Source organism: Barbus barbus (assembly GCF_936440315.1).
Source record: "Barbus barbus genome assembly, chromosome: 35".
Taxonomy (NCBI): Eukaryota; Metazoa; Chordata; class Actinopteri; order Cypriniformes; family Cyprinidae; genus Barbus; species Barbus barbus.
The window spans coordinates 20,076,273-20,095,138 of record NC_136763.1 but is presented as its reverse complement, the minus strand read 5'-3'; the positions used below and the strand labels follow the sequence as shown (position 1 = coordinate 20,095,138).

At 37.5% G+C, this 18,866-nt stretch overlaps 2 protein-coding genes across 2 annotated transcripts; one reads left to right on the top strand and one right to left on the bottom strand.

Annotated features, from left to right (window-relative positions):
- Positions 1-1,194: 1,194 nt before the first annotated feature.
- On the bottom strand, positions 1,195-10,064 carry LOC306855346 (thrombospondin-4-like; the record flags this gene model as incomplete). The annotated part of the gene is made up of 19 exons (XM_079393964.1): positions 1,195-1,250; positions 2,861-3,000; positions 3,101-3,273; positions 3,362-3,558; positions 4,200-4,248; positions 4,346-4,524; positions 4,843-5,036; positions 5,123-5,175; positions 5,283-5,401; positions 5,484-5,643; positions 6,581-6,688; positions 6,791-6,895; positions 6,966-7,118; positions 7,421-7,495; positions 7,585-7,722; positions 7,929-8,080; positions 8,168-8,219; positions 8,413-8,486; positions 9,989-10,064. The coding sequence occupies 19 exons, from the start codon at positions 10,062-10,064 to the stop codon at positions 1,195-1,197; spliced, it is 2,253 nt and encodes a 750-aa protein (XP_079250090.1).
- Positions 10,065-12,588: 2,524 nt separating this feature from the next.
- On the top strand, positions 12,589-15,564 carry LOC306855329 (uncharacterized protein). Its single transcript, XM_079393937.1, has 9 exons — positions 12,589-12,923; positions 13,053-13,330; positions 13,483-13,640; positions 13,765-13,824; positions 13,932-14,135; positions 14,238-14,373; positions 14,481-14,686; positions 14,797-14,890; positions 14,988-15,564. The coding sequence occupies exons 1-9, from the start codon at positions 12,800-12,802 to the stop codon at positions 15,099-15,101; spliced, it is 1,374 nt and encodes a 457-aa protein (XP_079250063.1). The 5' UTR covers positions 12,589-12,799; the 3' UTR covers positions 15,102-15,564.
- The last annotated feature ends 3,302 nt before the right edge of the window (positions 15,565-18,866 follow it).

Genomic DNA, 18,866 nt, shown 5'->3' with positions numbered 1-18,866 from the left:
TTTCCCCACCCCGGTTTATCGTGAAGGTGTTCTTTGAGAACCGTTTTCTGTATTGCACTGATAAATCAGAGGGAAAACTATTCTGGAAGCGTATATATATATATATATGTGACTTCCCAATGCAAACCGAAAAAAGGGCTCAGTCTGTTTGTTCCTTTAACCTGTGAAACATTAGGAGATGTGGGCAGACTGCATGTGTTTATTGGACAAATAACCTGTTGTTGATGCAGCCAAACTGGAGCAGTTTTAGCTAACAGCACTTACGTTCATTTGTGTCCTGATTATTCATGTAAGAGCAAACCCCCTTTAGCGTAAATTCCCCTTTAAGCCTTAATAGAACTGCTGAGCAGTTAGTGACCATGATTACCATATCCGTACCATTAAGACTAATAAGGACGTAGCTGACTAGATGGGATGTATTTCTTGATAAACGTACCAATAGTGACCCATAGGATAGAGCTGAGCAGTATAACAACCCTTCCCCTTAAATCATAGCATTAGCTTAAACTAAGTGCCATCTACATGGATTTCTTTCTGTAAAGATGATATATTTTTTCTTTCATCAGCTGTCATCTCACTTAAGGCAGGTTTAATAAGTATTAAAAGACGCTCGTGAGGGTGTTAGGTTACAGAATGTGCATTGAACCTTTGTGATCTCTCATTTCGTGAGCATAAACAGTTCTCGCTCTTTATTGGCGTTAACGGTATCTTAGGACATCTAATTTGTGGTTGTCTAGAGCTTTTATTGGGTTGGATCTATCCAGATGCCCAGTTCTATAGTCGCTGTGCTGGTGTGGTCATCTTTGTCTTCTATTTGTGGTAACTGATTGTAGAAGGAACTGATTTTGTCTGTCGTTTTGCTGGTCCTTTTCCTTTCTCAGAAAAAAAAAAACAAAAAAGCTAAATATGGATGTGCATGATGTCTCAGCTACATATATCAGAGCCTTCTTGTTATATCATTTATATTTTGTAACCTGTATTTCTGTACGTGTTTTTAAAATACATATATATATATATTTAAATTTTCAGTGCTAATGCAGTGTCATCAATTTATGTCTGTCATTAGGGGGTTATAAGGAAAGCTCTACTACTGTTCACAAAGTATAAAAAATGGAGTATACAATATGGCACACATGACAGAAATATACAACTCACATTCATTAATCTTGTAAAAAAGAACTGTTGAGTTCGGGTTCAAAAAAGCTGGATTTGCTGGCTTCTGAATGTCTCAAAGTCCTCAGGGATTGTATCTGCATAAAAAAACAAACAAATACAGTACAGCTGATTTATTCATTCTCTCCTCAGATGTGACTGTGAATTTTGTATGCTCGTAATATATTTAATTTAGATAAAAGACAAAAATGAGCTGGCGCAGATGCGCAGACTTCAAGAGAAAATCTGCAGGATTCTTTATCATCTATATAAAGTTCAAAGAAAATCAACTGGAAATTGGATCGTGAAAAGCAAGACCACTGGAAGAAGATGGATTGTGAAATTATTACTTTCTGTCATGCCAAAAGACCTGGAATGTGTATCAAAAAAGCAGAATATAAATGCGATTTCCAGTAGTAGTAGACCATCTGGGAATCATACTCATTTCAACATACTACGATTTGGGCCTAATTCTAATTTCGAATACTATTAAGGACAGATAGTATGTGTATTGAGACGCAGCAATAGACTTCAATATGGAGTTGCAATGGTAACAGCATCCACTCCTCTGGGAAGGCTTTCCATAAGTTTCTGTGGGAATTTTTGCGCATTCATCCAGTAGCATGTTGGACGAGAAGGCCTGTGTTGTTCCAGTTCATCCCAAAGGTGTTCAGTGGAGTTGAATGAATGATGCATTTATATAGCGCTTTATTGTGTATTGCTGTACACCCAAAGCACTTTACAATCATGAGGGGGGGGGGGGGGTGATTGTAAAGTGCTTTGGGTGTACAGCAATACACAATAAAGTGCTATATAAACCACCACCAGTGTGCAGCATCCACTTGGATGATGCAACAGCAGCCACGGTACAACGGCACCAGTGCACTCACCACACACCAGCTACAGGTGGAGAGGAGAGAGAGTCATAGAGCCAATCAAGTGAATGGGGATTATTAGGAGGCCATGATTGATAAGGGTCAGTTGGGTCTGTGTGGGCCAGTCAAGGTCTTCCACACCAAACTCATCCAACCACATCTTTGTAGTCCTTGCTTTGTGTACAGGGGCATAGCATTGTCCGAAATGTCTTAGTATGCTACAGAATCAAGATTTCCCTTCAATCGACGTAAGAAGCCTAGTCCAAGCCCTAAAAAACAGCCACCAAACTTTACAGACAGCACAATATAGTCAGGGAGGTGACATTCACCTGGCATCGGGCAAACCCAGACTCACCCATCTGACTGCTAAACAGAGAAGTGTGATGCTTCTACTTTCCAATAATACCACTTACAGTTGACTGTGGAATATCTAGCAGGGGTGAAATTTCATAAACTGGCTTATAACAAAGGTGGCATACCAAGCTTGAATTTACAGAGCTCTTTAGAATGACCCATTTTTTTCCACAAATGTTTGTAAATACACACTGCATAGCTAGCTGATTCATTTTATACATCTGTGGAAATGGGTCTGATTGAAACACCCGAATTCAATAATTACGCGGTGTCTTCCGATACTTTTTGTCCATATGGTGTATTTTCAAATGAGCCAAAATAAATGAACACACAAGCAGCCGAGGATGTGTAGAACTTTGTGAATGTTGTGAGTTGATATCACATGAAAATTTGTAGGCCTGACACTAAGCTCTTTGAGTGAGTGTACACTTGTTTCCATTTTTAATGTATGCAAAAGGTATTTCATTAAAAGAACTGACCGTTGCATCTGTAGCGCAGGTTGGCCCAGATGATGTTCTCCTGGGAGAAGCAGAAGACTCCCAATCTGCCTCCTCTCATGGTTGTGTCGATGATAATTCCTGTGTCTGCTACCATCTTCTGACCTTCATAGAACCGAACCCTGTATGCAAGATATGCAGAGTTTTTGCCTAAACATGCATAGGACAATATTACAATGACAGGATGATTTGCAGATAAAACATCGTCCAATCTGATTCTACCTGATGTAGCCTTCTTGGGGTCTGTGCTGCAGGAACCAGCGGTAGGAGGTCTTGTCTTTCCAGCCAACATTTCTGGAATCTTTCCACAAGAGTTTCACTTGGTTTGTCGAGTCACCTGTGTGCCAGAGTGAATTCCGCAGGTTTTCTCCAGGTCCCGTGTCAGATTTCACTGCCTACCAACAAAATACAGAAACAAGTACCATATTACACAGAATAAATTAAATAAGTTGTTACTCTGTAATTAAAGAAACCAGATCACACCTTCAGCTGGATGCCAGGCTCAGCTACAGCTCGGAATGGATTGGCTTGCCAATATATCTGCTCCACTTGCTTCCACATCACCACATAGAAGCTCGAGCTGTCCTGATAGCCAAAGATGAAGCCTGCGTAGTCATCATCTGTCTCGGTATTCACATGAAACGTACCTTCAAAGTCCACACCATTGAATGCCGTGTAGCCTGTTAGAGAAACCAGAAGGAAACATTTAGTTTTTCTTGTCATAAGCTGTTTCTTTCACCCTGTTTTAATGCACATTTTGAAGTGTCACATCAAAACCTAGTGATGTAAATGCCAAATTAAAAAACAAATCCTTTAATTCGCAAAACAAAAAGTGGTTTTTGGCTTGTGCGATAAAAGGTTAATGCAAATAATGCGAGATGGAAGTGCATTTGCCGAATAAATTCCTCCATGCGCATCAAAAAAGTCATGTAACTTTGTGCTATGGGACTAGTGGACCGATTTTGTTGCACAGTCATATGAAATATTGTTATGGTCATTCTTAAATGCCTGAGCAAAGTCTGTCGTCAAAATACTTCTGTATAATTGCCTCCCAGAACTGTCTTACAGGACTGCATTCCCAAAAAGCAGGCATCCACCTCCGACAGAAATGACCACATTTTATTGTTTTGCCTGCTCACTCTAATTTATTATATATGAAAATTATTATATTCAATGTTATTATATTCTACTTTTCAGGAAGTGACGATTTTGTTCTCTTGGATGGAAACAATGCTTTATTCGCAACTGTTTTATGCAATATTTCAATTTTGCACACGTTAAATTCACAACTTTGGATGGAAACTCAGCTATAGTCTTTTACCTACAGCCAGTCCAGGATCACTGTTCATGGTCTGAACAATCTCTCTTCCCTGTTGAAAAAGATGAGCATTCCTTGGTAAAGTTTATACTTTGAGAACTTATACTCTGAGTACAAAATCTCCATGAGGCAGAAAGAAGCGAACAGACCTGATTGAGCACCACCCAGTTTGGATCGATCTGCGCATCTCCTTCTGGATCCAGAACCACAGTCTGATAGGTTCTGAAGTCGGTGAGAGTCACCTCAGCATTCTCAGGACAAACATCAATGATGTCACTAAATGTGTCATTGTCAAAGTCATTCTCACAAACGTTGCCAATCCCATCACCTGTAAACCAAAAGTCAAGAAAATGAAGCGGATTACTGATTTGACAAGTCAACAAGATCAGAAAATGACTAAAGATCCGTTTCCAAGCTGAAAAGAACAAATTAGATCTGAATGAATTTCCATGCATGTTAAGAGTTGGTCAAGCTGGTCAATCAAGTCTTCTTGGTTAAACTAGTTAAAAAGGCTGGTGGGGACACCAGAATTCCATATTCCAAATCACTGCATAAGATGTAATTTTGAACAGGATATTATTTTATTAAGACTAATGGGATTGATATAAGCACTTTGATGTTAAGTTTCCAAACATTAAAGCCTGACCATCAAAGTCCTCCTGCAGTGGGTTTGGAACCAGACGGCAGTTGTCCGGACCAGGTGGAAGGAGATCGGGAATGCCATCGTTGTCGTCATCATCATCACATTCATCTCCAATGCCATCCTTGTCCGTGTCCAGCTGGGAGCTGTTGATAACTGCAGGACAGTTGTCTCGAGAGTCCTGATGCCCATCTCCATCACTGATGATAGAAACCAATGCATTGGATTGAACGTATTCATTATGGGGTATGACCAATGAGAATCACCAATTGGAGTGATGTAATACCTATCTTTGTTGGTGTCACAAGGATCGCCAATCAAGTCATTATCCACATCCATCTGTGGCAGAAGGAAGGAGAATTATGGGTTGTGTAATGCCTCAATTTCTTAGTTTGATTCCACCTCCATCACCCTCAGAGTTATAAAGCGTCGTGTGTTAATCAGACCTGATCAGGGTTGCGGATGTAGGGACAGCTGTCACAAGCATCACCAACATTATCACCGTCTCTATCTATCTGGTCACGGTTTGGCACCTTTTTGCAATTATCTTTATCATTTTTGATTCCTGGAAAGAAAACACAAACATCTCAGTTTGACCAATGCAAATGTTCATATAACCCTAATGAAGGAAACATCTAAAGTCTTACCATCCCCATCAATGTCGTCATCACATTCATCACCCTGACCATCACTATCGGTGTCCTTCTGGTCATTGTTTTTTACCAGACGGCAATTATCACAAGCATCTCCATAATCATCCTGATCAATGTTCTTCTGATTGATGTTGGGGATGAGCACACAGTTGTCCTATCAGAGAAGTAATTGGTAAGAATATCATGAGTCAGAATACCGATAGAAATTTGTAAACCGGTAGAGATTTGGACAATCACCTCTATTGCGGTTACACGCTCATGTGACGTTGCTGTGCTACATGGTCACAAAAATGTATTGTTTGCACGCATTTTAAGCATTGCGGTTTAAAAACAATGCTCAGCATGTTGGAATGCTGAGCACTGTCAGAGAGCAGTTCATTTTGCCACTCTCAAGGCCTTGAATACACACAGTTGTATGTGTCAGAATGCCTGTCTTTGCAAGCATCCTTGTAAACACAGTAATTTAGGTCTTACGTGAAAGCAAACAGCTGAGAAAAAATGTGTAACAGTATATTGGATCCAGGCAGCTCTTAAAGTGACAGCAGTCTAATATTTCTGCTGTCTGTCATTAATGTTAACCAGATAACAAAAGACAGAAAATCTCGGACTGCTTTTGTAACTTTAATAAGAATAAACACATTTAATTTACACAGTGAAGAATATGTGTTTTTATTCATTTGATTACTTTACACAATGTATGAAGCATTTCTTAGTTATTTGTTCTACTGTAGTTTTTTTGTCCTATTGTTTGTAATTAGTTTCTTACTCTTATGTATTCACTGACTGTTTACTTGTCTTCAGTGAGTTTTTTTGTTTATAGTTTTTTTGTTATATCGCCCACCCCTAGTTCTTTATATCTTAGTGAGCTGCCTACCTAGACAGCATTGGTCATAATCCCAACATAAAGTCTATTCCAAAAGGTAGGCAGCAACCTTCAAAGATTTCCTTATAAGACCATTTTTTTTTTTATCACATATATAAAGAAGACAAGAAAAAGGAGTTGAGTCTCCTGTGCACTTTACATTCATGATTTTGATAATTTATATATAGTGATATTATAACACTGCCTTTAATTAAGGTGGTGTTGTGACCTCTGTGTTTAGTATCCCATCTCCATCTGCATCATCATCACATGCATCACCGATGTTATCCTTGTCTGCATCCTCTTGGCCAGAGTTTGGAACAGTGAGGCAGTTGTCCTAGAAAAAAAGTGTTATTGCGATCTCACCATTGAGAGAATGTTTTAGTACTTTAAGTTAATGCTTAGTGCAATACATTTTATACTTGTTTTTATGTTTTACCTTTGCACAGTTTCTTTCCACACATTCCAGTTTTTCATCAGGGAAGCCATCAATATCAGTGTCCGTTCCACATAAGTATCCATTCCCAGCCCATCCAACTCCACACTAAAAGCAGATTATATCAGTTAGACCATGTAGACCATGAGTTTCATGTGTGAAATACATACTGACTTACTGCACATTCAATCTGTCCATCACGGTGAACAATGCATTCTGCACTGGCATGGCAAGGATTGGGCTGACCATTACCACAGGCTCGCTCAGGTTTGCAGCCTTTCACCTGATCCCCAGCAAAACCAGTCTTGCAGTGGCCACAGCGAAAAGAGCCCTGCCATGGACACACAATGACTCACATAAACAAGGAGAATGGAAAGAATGATGATCCAACTGACTAATATGAATCCATTTCTCAAACGTTGTAGACCATTTTATGGTGTGTTGATCCAATATATCAATTCTGTAACCAGTATTTCATGCAGTATTGGTCCTTTTTTGTTATCTAACACAGTTATGTACACAGTTTTAAGGATAAGGGCAGAGTGTGTCAGAACAGAACCCTTTTTTTGGTTTGTGAATCAGAACAGATGGTGCTCCGGTTCTGCGACTGACAGAGCATAATGCATCACTCACTGGTGTGTTGATGCAGTTGGAGTTCTCCACGCAGCCTCCATTTGAGTTCTCACACTCATTAATGTCTTTGCACACCTGCATATAAGAATTTACATTCAATTTCAAACATTTTATCCATTGATTGCTTGTATTTGAATGAAAAGATTCCCATTTAAAAATTATACCTGTTTATTAGCAGATGCATAGGCAAGTCCCACCCCCTGCACCTGGGGGCCCATGTACCCAGCAGGACAGGGGCCACAGCGAAAACCTGGTGACGTGTTAATGCATCTCACCCCCATGTGACATGGCATTACAGCACACTGTACACAGATATATATATATCTGGATTACACTTTTTCCATAATCCACTTCTACAATAAGTACCTTTGCAACTACATGTCAATTAACTCTCATTAGACTAATAGTTACATATAGTTGCATATAGTTAGTAGAATGTTTACAGTGGATTATCAAACTAAAGTTTGAGTATGTGCTATGGGTGTCCCGTGTTCGTTACAGAACTTACCTCATCGACATCTGTACAATGAGTTCCATTTCCTTTCATGCCCTCTGGACACGGACCACACTTCACTCCAGTGGGGGTCATTATGCATTCCACACCAGGATGGCAGGGGTTGGGAACACATGACGGCTCTATTGGATCTGCTGGTCTCATGCCTACAGCAGGACATGAGAGGAAAATTATGCAACTTTTAGCAGATACATTCTCAATTATAATGCAATCATAAGCTTAGAATTCCTCACCACAGGCTTCACACTCCATAACTGTGTTCTTCAGGAAAACTATTTCCTGTATCTATAAAGCAAAGTGTTCAGTATTATGTTAAAATAGATAAGAACTCGAATGTGCTTTAGGTCATTAACAGGCTGGGATATTCTGAAAATATATTTACGTGTGAGTGGACAGCAGAGGTTTTATACAAAGTCATTTTACCCGAGAACATGCAATGACATCCTCTTTCATATCTTTCATTTTTTAGATGATTTACCTGTTGCTTCAGTAGTTCTTTGATTTCAGCAAGCTCCTGGTTTGTGCCTTTAATCTGTTTGATAATCTCTCCATCTGTAGCAACAATGTAGAATCACAAAGATGATTTATAGCAACATGCCGAGTTCCCCTCACCGTTTACTTCAAGTCAAGAATTTCAGCAATAATGCATTCAGATTCATTCTGTTTACAGCCATCTAATGGCTTAGAATACAGCATGAAGCACTTTTATGACACTTTCACAGTTATTATTATTTTTGGAAAACCTCTTTCTTTTGCAGAATAGAGATTTGGAATGACATGAGGGTGAAAAACATTATTTTTTTTCTTTTTTGGGTGAACTTTCCCTTTAAGACTGTATAAACTGCAAACTACATACAACAGGACGGTTTCATGATTAATGCATATAAACTAAGCTCAAAATATAATGACTTTTCCTGCAGGCCCTGTGGATGATTTTTCAGCGTCTAACATTATATCAGTCAGGAAATGTATTCGAGTAATTTGCCAAGAACTCTCTCACTTTGATTGTTTATGCTGGGTGTTTGTGAATAGCAAAGCCCAGTCCAAGTCTGTTGCCTTTTCTGTGTTTAGGCATGACCATAACATGTCATCTAAATATCATGCTTCATTTTGATTAATCTCATGGGTGAACATGTTGTTATGACAGCAGATAAACTGTAGCAGTTGTGATTTATGAAGCTGGATTTATGAGCCACAGGAGTAGCAACACTAGAATTATCAAATCAACCTGAGCACATTTCTTTTTTAGCTGCGGTTAGGGTCCCAGTAAGGCTCAGGTTTAGCTTTTCCCCACTAATTATTGTGGTCAAATTAAAAAAAAAAAAAAGTCTAAATGTAATAGGAGGGGCTTCTGTCAGAGGTTCCCCTCCCCAGAGGGCAATCCAGAAAAACAGAAGGGAAGTGTGCTATTTCCATTAGCGGCATCAGTGTTTTCCACATGCATTTCCAGGCTTCCATAAACTCAGTTTATCAGTTATTTATCTTGCCTGGTGGGCCACTTAAAATGTTGGTCTTTATACTGCAACTGCACAGAACGTAAATGTTCTCTTCAGAAGTGTTTTAAATCATACCAAAATCTGCCCACATGACAGGTTCTAATCTTGCTCGTCAAACAGTATCTGTTAAAAGATTCTTAGCTTAAATCTTTCTAAGAGCTTTGTAAAAATTATTCAAATAAAAATAAAATTGTGGCAAACAGGACGGTATATACAATCCAGAAAAATATAAATATGAATATTCTCTCTGGAACTATCTTGCAGTGAACTTTAGAAATTAGTTTTAGTTTTAATTGTGAGTTAGACCAATAATAATCTGTTTGAGTGTATATTGTATCCTTTCTGTAAAGCACTTTCTAGTGCAGATGCATAAACTTAATAAACAAAAGTCCTTCATTATTAAAACATTTTCTGGATATATTCAAGATATAACAAAAGCATGCATTTTATGGTGACCTCAAGAGAAGTAATAGAAGTTAATTGTGCAAAAAGTGCGCAAACCATAAATGCGTTACTCTTTCACTGACAGTGAATGCAAACGTGCAGAAGTCCACTCACCTCTGGATACTCCTTGAGCAGAAACCAGAGCGCCGTGCAGATAAAAGCTGCAGCTGAACAGGAGAGTCCACAGCATGCTGAGTGAGGGGAGGAGGACGACAGATCTGAGCTTCTGAGCGTGTCTGTGTCTCTTCTGCTTTTAAACCACGTCACTGACGTCATCTTCAGTCTGGCTCTTCACAGATCAATGTCAGTAAATAGAGCCAAACATTAAACACTGTTTCATAAGTATAACCAGAAGGGGTTCGTTAACATGATCTAAGAGTGAAAATCACTTAAACATTTCTGCATTTTGACAACGTAACATAAAATGACCATTAAAAAGACAAGAACAACATTACAATTCCAATAATACACCTTTGAAAACGGGAAGAAATTTGATTTTATAAAATGTTATAAAAGTGCCTAAAAAATAGTTTTACTATTTTAAACATTTTAGAATAATAGTGGAGTCATAAAAACAACATAATTATGTATTGAAATTTTTATTATATTTTGGCTTCTTCAAAGTAGCAACGTTTTGCGTAGATTGCAGCACAGTCCAGTCATTGTCTCAACCGGCTTCATGAGGTGCATCCTGGGATGCTTTTTAAACAACGCTGGAGTTTCCACGCATGCTGAACACTTTTTGGCTGCTTGTCCTATTCTGCCCATTTGTTTAAAGAAAAAAAGTTTCAAAAGAAATTCCTATGTGAGCACAATGTATATTTGTCTGCAAAACAGATTTAAAGCATAATCCTACAGGACACATTTTTAAGGCCACAAGAAACATAAATTCAGTCCACACTTTTGGCAGCTAGTGTATTAGTTTGATTACTGTATCCAGTTGGCCGAATACAATATTATGTTTTTTTTATTATATCAAAGTTATAGTGTTGCCAGAAAAGATTTTGCTTTGTATATTCCCCTATTAAAAATAAATCACATTTATTTAGGATAATATTACAGCACTATATAATGTTTGATCTTGCATGGCCAATTATAAAAAAATAAAATAAAATAAAAAGCTTCTTTATTCTGTTCTATTTGTATTCAGTCCAGAACTATTACATCATAGATGCACTTTTGGGTTGGTGCGTTCAATGTCTTGTTTGCCGATAATTGCATCCACAGATGTGGGTTAAATTCCAGCGTGCAGACCCCAGAGCTACATGTGGCGCACCTTGAGGTCTTGTGCTGTTCTGCTGAACTCGCCTCTCTCACCATGAGTTCTTCTGGAAAAACAAACACAGAAGTCTCAGTCTGGTGGTTTCCAGTATTTTTGGGAATGACACAGGGAAGAAAACTAAACAGCTAAACATTTTCCTCAGAAGGTCTTTTGTTTTTACATTTTTACATTTACAGGAAAATGCACGTTGATGTTCTCAGAATTAAATGGATTCTCTGGGTTTTATGGAAATTTATTTTTCATGCAAGGGTGTCCATTTAAAATGCACCTTTTATCTAAAAACCTCATGCACATGAATGAAGTGGTCATTGTTCCTGGGTCATGAGCTCTTCTATTCTAGGGTCGAGGTGAAAGGTCAGAAATGGCTCAAAGGCAAGCAAACACATGTGTGCTTACAAATCATCGGTCTTCAGTTAAAGAGGTCACTAATTACTTTAAAAGATGTTTCACATGAAATCTAATTGGCTTAAAAATTTGCATTACCAGATCTTCTTTTGATACTTGAAGAACATATCCAAATTAAAATTCCAGTGTCTTATTTTGTTTTTTTAATAGCTGCTTGGTTAAAAAAAAAAAAAAAAACAGCCTTTGTGAACAGATTCAACCCACATGGCCTTACATTTAACACATGACATTGAGGCAAGTGTCAATTGTATAGTGAAGGCAGATAACAACTGAAAAGTTTCTGATGGAAAATTTAAGACTTTTTAAAGACCAAGTAAAGTTTTTTAAGCCTAAATGTAGCTAGTCTACTGGCAGAATCCCATTGTAAAAACACACTCTTTATTGTGATAAAATGCCCCAATAGCTTTTTTAATGGATACTGCATAAAATGAACACTTTTGTTAGGTAAAGTAAAGTAGGTTTTACTTTCTGAATTTACTGCATAATGCACAATTGACTTCTTTTCGATATTATAATAATTATTTAGCATACCTCAGATGTTGCAAACACACTAGAAGAAGAAAATGTAATGTAGAAGAACATTTTCATAGTTTTAACAAATACGTAGTTCATTTTTATTCTTGTATTCTTTAGAATTATATCCTTCAAGTGTTATATTTTCCTTTTCATATAAAAACCATACTTAACTGAAGCAACATACGTGATGCTACATCAGATAGTGTGTTAACATCAAATAGCCACCAGAGGGCGCCCGGTTTGTGCTGCAGCAGTTTATAAATTGATTTGGCACTGAGAAATATCATGATGAAGGGAGATTTAACATAAATACATTATAAACTATCGTAAACCAGCGTATTTTTTGGTTGTTTCTCTTTATAAGTTCACTCTACCTGTTTAAATGACTCCTGGACCGCCTGTGGCAATCATATATACACAAGCTGTTTACATTTTTAAAACAAAACAGAAAGAATTCGGCGCTGCTGCGTGAACTCATTCTAATTGTGACATCACTGCTCTGGTGGCTTTTAGAACTTCTGGCCTGATCACAGAAACCTCATTTTGACTCGTTGCTTTAGTGTTGGTATACGATTTTTGCTTCAGTCGGCTTTTGATCAGATCTGTTCAATCAGATCTCCACAAGTAGGCTACAAAACAGTAGTAGAGTTTTCTGATCTGTGTAATATTTCAGATCATACCGTTTTACTTTTCAGATTGTTGCAGCCTTTTTAGATCTGAAAATGTACTGTAATGACTTTCGCAAGCTCAAGCCCCAAACATGTGTCAGCGCTCACCAGAACATCATCTCCAGCCAAATGCAGGCTATCAAGCTTCCCACCATCCATGGTCCTTCCCTTGCCAGAGGTGAGCTGCTCAAACAATCTGAAACCACATTGCTACAGTTGAATTCAAAACATATTGCATGAGTATGAAGTAAACACAAGTTCCTTCATGAGAGCTATACTAACATGAAATAAATGTGATGTTATGCAGGATTGCGTCCACACCCACCGCCTCAGAAGAAGGTGAACGGATCCAGCCTCAATGCTGAAGAACAATTTCTGATCTTTGGGCTCCGATGCAGGGAGGACAAAACAGGGGAAGAAGTCAGGTTGTTCATTGGAGAGGGACAACAGGGACGCCCTGCCTCAGGAACGCGTCCAACAGGGGCCCGAAGCGAAACCTGTCTCCCGCCGCTCAGTGTGCGGAGGACAGTTTTTCAACCCGTCTCAGCATACAAAGCTGAGGTTTTACAAAGTGGTCGCTGTAAAGTAAGCCAATTTTGATTATTCCTATCATCAAATGAATATTTAATTATGTATGTAATATGAAATAGCCACTGCTCTTGGAAATTGTGTGGATGGGGTTTTTCATCTGTGTGGCGTCTGTACTCTTCTAATTTCTTTCTCTGTTCCATTCTCAGCTTGATACAATACATAAACTGGAGATCCTGCATACTTGGGCCCTACGCGCTTCTATGGAGGAAAGAGAAATGTCCCAAATAGAGCTCGGAGCAAAACAACACTGGGCCAATTATGAAGCCTCTTTCCGTGACTCGAATCCCTTGAAGAACGAGCAAAAGTAATTATTTCTACATCACTGTTAAATCTTGAAGCCATGCTTTTGTTGTCATTGTAAATAATGCAGTTTCAATTTATATACTTCTGATTGCCAGGTGTTTATTATCATGTTGTCATGTTTTCAGGGCTCAGGATTCATTTTCGAAGAGGCTAAAATTAGAAGACAAGGAAAAAGCTCTTTTAAGGTAAGCACTGTCATGTCAGTATGCACAATTATAGCATTTCCATTCCTGCTAATCCCAACAGTGAAGATGCTGCTTCGGATCCTATTATTCATTACCTTCTGTTACAGAAAAATCTATCGTATTCAAGACGCAATTGAAATTGAAGAGATGCATTTAAAGGAAGACCGTGAGCGTGAAGAGCGTGAGGAAGAGGGTAGCAAACAAAGCCCAGAGGACCTTGAAAAGTTAACGTGGGAGTATGTGAATTTCATGTCCCTAAATGAGGAAAAAGACAAGGTACTCAACTACTACGAGGATGAAAAGGAAAAGCTGTAAGTTTATTGTACCCAACCATGGGATTGATTTCTTAATAGTCTCTGAGGAAACCGAAGACACAGTTTGACCCTGAGTTTTTCTTGCGTGCTTTTGTCCAGTAAAAAGAATGCAGACCGCATGGAGGAGGAGATACAGAGCATGGCTCTCTGCATTGAAGAAGAGCAGGAGAAAAAAAATAAAGTGAAAGCAGAAGTGGAGATGATAAATAATGTGAAGGACTCAAGGAGAATGAAAGTAAGTGCACAACGTGCCACACCCTCGCACGCATCTGAATGTAATAAGAGATTGTGCAGTTGATTTCTTTCACGTTTGAGCTCATCATTTTGTTTCTGTCTCACCAGATATCGACAAAGACCGTAAAGTTGTGTGAGGAGCTCGCAAAGGTCCAACAGAGCTATGGGGAGCAGGCCTACAGCCCTGCATATCCATTGATGATACTGCTCCAATTGGAGGACTGGATTTCTGACTCTCTGGATTTGATCGAAAACATGCCAGCTGAGAGGCTCTACAAAATACAAAAGCGGATTTGCAAACATTATGAAATCAGGTGAGGTATAGAAATACCTAACATGATGATCATCAGCGGTTATAGTTTTCTTAAAACTGCAGTGCTGTCAGTACAGGATTGCCTAAACTCTTGCTTTCTCTCTTTCACAGGGAGCAGGAACAGAAACGCATTAGGCGTGACACTTTATTAGAAGAACGGAGGCAGAGAAGACAGGAGAGAGCGCTTTCTCATTTAGTGAAACTGGTAAGTTGCGCACAGAACCAGCAATACATATCCAATACTTTTGTCTTGCTTATCAAATATTGTAGTGTGATGCTAAGTTATCACGTCTTTATTGCAGACTGGAAAAAAGCTGATGCCACGTAGCCAGCCCCCAAAGAAGATAAGAAAGAGAGAGGAACCAGTGGAAACTAACAAGACGAAGGAGGATTTATACGCTCACTTTGTGGAATAATTCACCCCCGAGCTCCTCCACGGCCTTCTCCAGTCCTAAAAAAAAATCTCCGTCCTCCTCCATTGAAGAAAGAAAACCCCTCGCCTCAAAGCTCCACGGCTTTCTCCAGTCCTCTGCAAACAAAAAATGGACAATCCTTAGACAACTTAGATATTAGTATGTATTATCAGATAATTGATAGTAGTAGACATCTTAGATATTATTAAGATAAGATAATAGATAGTAGTAGTAGATCTTAGATATAAGTAATGTATTAATAGATATTAGGAGATAACTGATAGTGGTAGACATCTTAGATATTAGTAGATATTAGTGCAAACAAAAAACAGACAATACTTAGATATTGGTAAGATATTAGTAGACAATTGATAGTAGTAGTATATCTGGAATAAAAATTAAATCTACAAAAATGTTAGAAATTGTTAATTATATTTATTTATTTTAAGGATGCTATAATTCAAGTAATAAATAAATGAATAAAAACATTTGTGTAGTAATTTCTTTCAATGTGTATTAAAAACCACACACATCTAAGACATTCACATGGCACGTAATGTATAACTTATAACATTTTCTTACCCCTTGAATACATGTCAGTGTATCATTATTAATAATGTTTCTGAATTTATTCGTCAAGGTTAAAAATAATTCATTTTTAAGAATCATAACATATCAATCAGTGTGATATTTGCTGTCTAGTGGATATTGCTTAATGTGATAATGATATAATGATCAGGTTCAAGTCAAAACACCTTTATTATTATAGTGCTTTTCAAATCAATGATGCAAACTTCAAAAATTAGGCAAATCCAAAAGCTGCTGTATGGAGATTAAAAGGTTGATTTGAATTGAGATTAACATTTTAACGTCCTGGGCCCATTTAGTTATGTCAATGACAGAATCATGCCGATGGATGGATGCTGATGGAGACGTCAGTGTCGTCTGAGGGCCCGAAGACCACGTGCATCCAACAAAGGTCTTCGGCCTTGTCCCTTATGCATAGCGATTTCTCCAGTTTCTCTTAATCTTTTGATGATGTTATGCACTGTAGATGATGAGATTTGTAAAGCCTTTGCAATTTAACTTTGAGGAACGTTGTTTTTAAAGTATTCCACAATCATTTTACGCACTCTTTCACAGATTGGGGAGCCTCTGGCCATCTTCTGAGAGACTCTGCCTCTCTAAGGCCTCGTTTGCACTGCAGGTCATGATGCTCAATTCCAATTTGATGCCTGTATATATCAAATTTTTTTGGCTGTCCATTTACACGTTCTTTCAATTGTGACCCATATCCGGTTCATGTGTTTACACTTGCCATACCATCCGAAACATCCCGTCATTTAGCGCCTCCACTCGTGCTTCCTGCCGAGAATAATGTGACCTGTGCTGACAAAACGAGTCGAGCAAATTTGCAAAATGAGTTTTTATTTTTATTTTCACATTCTCCATTAAAAGACCTTCAAAATTATGCATCGGACAAAAAAATGATGACTACACCCGTTTAAAGTCGATATAGAGTCAGCAAGGTTGATTATGAGAAATATTAAAGTTTTCCTCCAGTTCTTTTCTTATTAATAATTAGGCTACTATATTAATAATCACAATATAGCTGTTTTTTATCAATTATAAATTAGATTATAAATATTATAAATAAGAACAGATGCAAAAAAAACAGTAGCCTAGAAAGAAACAAATAATGCATTACCTTTATCGTTTTAAATCTAAACAAAAGTATTCATATAGCCTACGAAAAACAAATGTAAAAATCACTTCAGTGTGTTCATTACAAATAAATTGATTATTAAAACTACAAAAGCAGTTCAATGAAGTGCAGCGACTGATCCCTCTTTTCTTTTATTGATAGATAACATTGAGACAGACGGCCTACTGTAATGCACGAATCATATAAATTTACACATCAGATGTTTTCCCCCATCAGTTCAACAAGCGTTCACTTAAGACAGAACAGATTATGTTTACGGGAACACTGAAATAGCCTACACTGTAAAAACAAAATTCAGTAGTTTTTGCAAAATAGTTCTGGCAGCTGTGGTTGCCAGAATCATTTTGTAAAAAATACAGAAAAACTGTAAACACATGTACAGAACAAAACTGTAAAATTTACAGTATAAAACTGTAATTTACAAACAGAGAAATTTGAATGTAAACCACTAAATTCAACAACACACACTGCTATTAAAATCTGTTTTGTACCTTTAACATACTGACAACCACCATAATAATAATGGTGGTAAAAGAGAAAGGCACATGAAGAATCAAAGCTCATCACAGGTACCTTCACCGCAAGCAGAAGTACTAATATATAGAAGGTGCACAGAGTCATTCATGCAAACACAAAACACCATCATGGTAACACACATGATACTTAAATAATGCAATAAACTTTCATTAAACAACAGAAGATGTAACATAAAGCCCAAATGTACATAACTGATAACAAAAACTATTAAAAAACATGATTATTTAAACAAAATACTTTCAAATGTGGAGTGTCACGCAGGGAATTACCGTTTTTGACTGTAAATTATACATTGATTTGTTATTTTTACTTCTAAAAACTGTGCAATTAACAGCATTTTACTGTAAAATGACATGAAATGTCTGGTTAGATCTTTTACAATTTTTCCCTGTATATAGTACAGGAACTCAGTGTATTGTTCTGCGTATAATACTCTCCTAGTGTTAGCTGCCTTACCAAGCCATTCTGTGTTTTCTAAGTTTAAGTTTAGTTTGTTTTGTTTATATTCTGGTTTCCTGTTTCCCGCCCTTGTATCGTGGATTTAACCTTGTCTCACTGTTTCGGACTCGTCTGGATTATTGCTCAGGTTATCGGACTACCCCTCTTCTCAAGCCCTCTGGATATTGGTTGCCGATCGAGGACCCACGCATGCCCTTGGATTACTCTTGTGTCTTGTCCGTGCCATACTCGTTTGCTGGTGATTTGACCCTGCCTGTTATTTGACTATGCTTATTAATAAAAGCTTGCAAATGGATCCGCACGTCTCCGTTACACAGGCTATTCTACAAAAGCCACAGTTATTTACCTAAGCCTTTGTGTATGAAATATCTCGGGGGCCATTTATGTGATGAAACCCCACAAAATAATTTCTGAGAAAAGGTCTATATTTTGTATTCTTTTGTACATTTGAAACATGAATTGAAGAGCCTCGTCCATAATCTGTTTTATCTTCTTCATTCACATGTGTCATCCAGCTCAATACATACAAAATCAAATACACATATACATAAAAACAACATGCATTCAAATATTTAGATACATTTGCAAAAGAAAAGAAAAGAAGCAGAAGCAGCAAGATACATCTTAATATTTTCAAACACTTATTGTTATATTTGAAATGATCTTATTAAGACCATCATGCATCGTTAAAAAGTCTAATGTCCTCACGTTGTTATTCCATTAGGCCTATTTATTAAATAGAGAAACATATGTTTATTGAAACCAAAGTGTATGTTGATCTGAAGCGAAGTGTTGAAAATGTTGAACATTTGTTAGAGATTAACCATGCATAATAAATGTTCTAATCTATTCTTATTATTATTATTAGGCTAATAATAATAATAATAATAATGCACAATTATTAAAGCTGGTTGACACAAACTTTGCCTCTTTTTACAAAACTTTACACACAAATACAAGAATTGCACACACACAAAAAAACTATCTCTTGCAAAATTAAGCACTGCTTTAAAAATATCACAAACACATCTCAAAAGCAAACATTT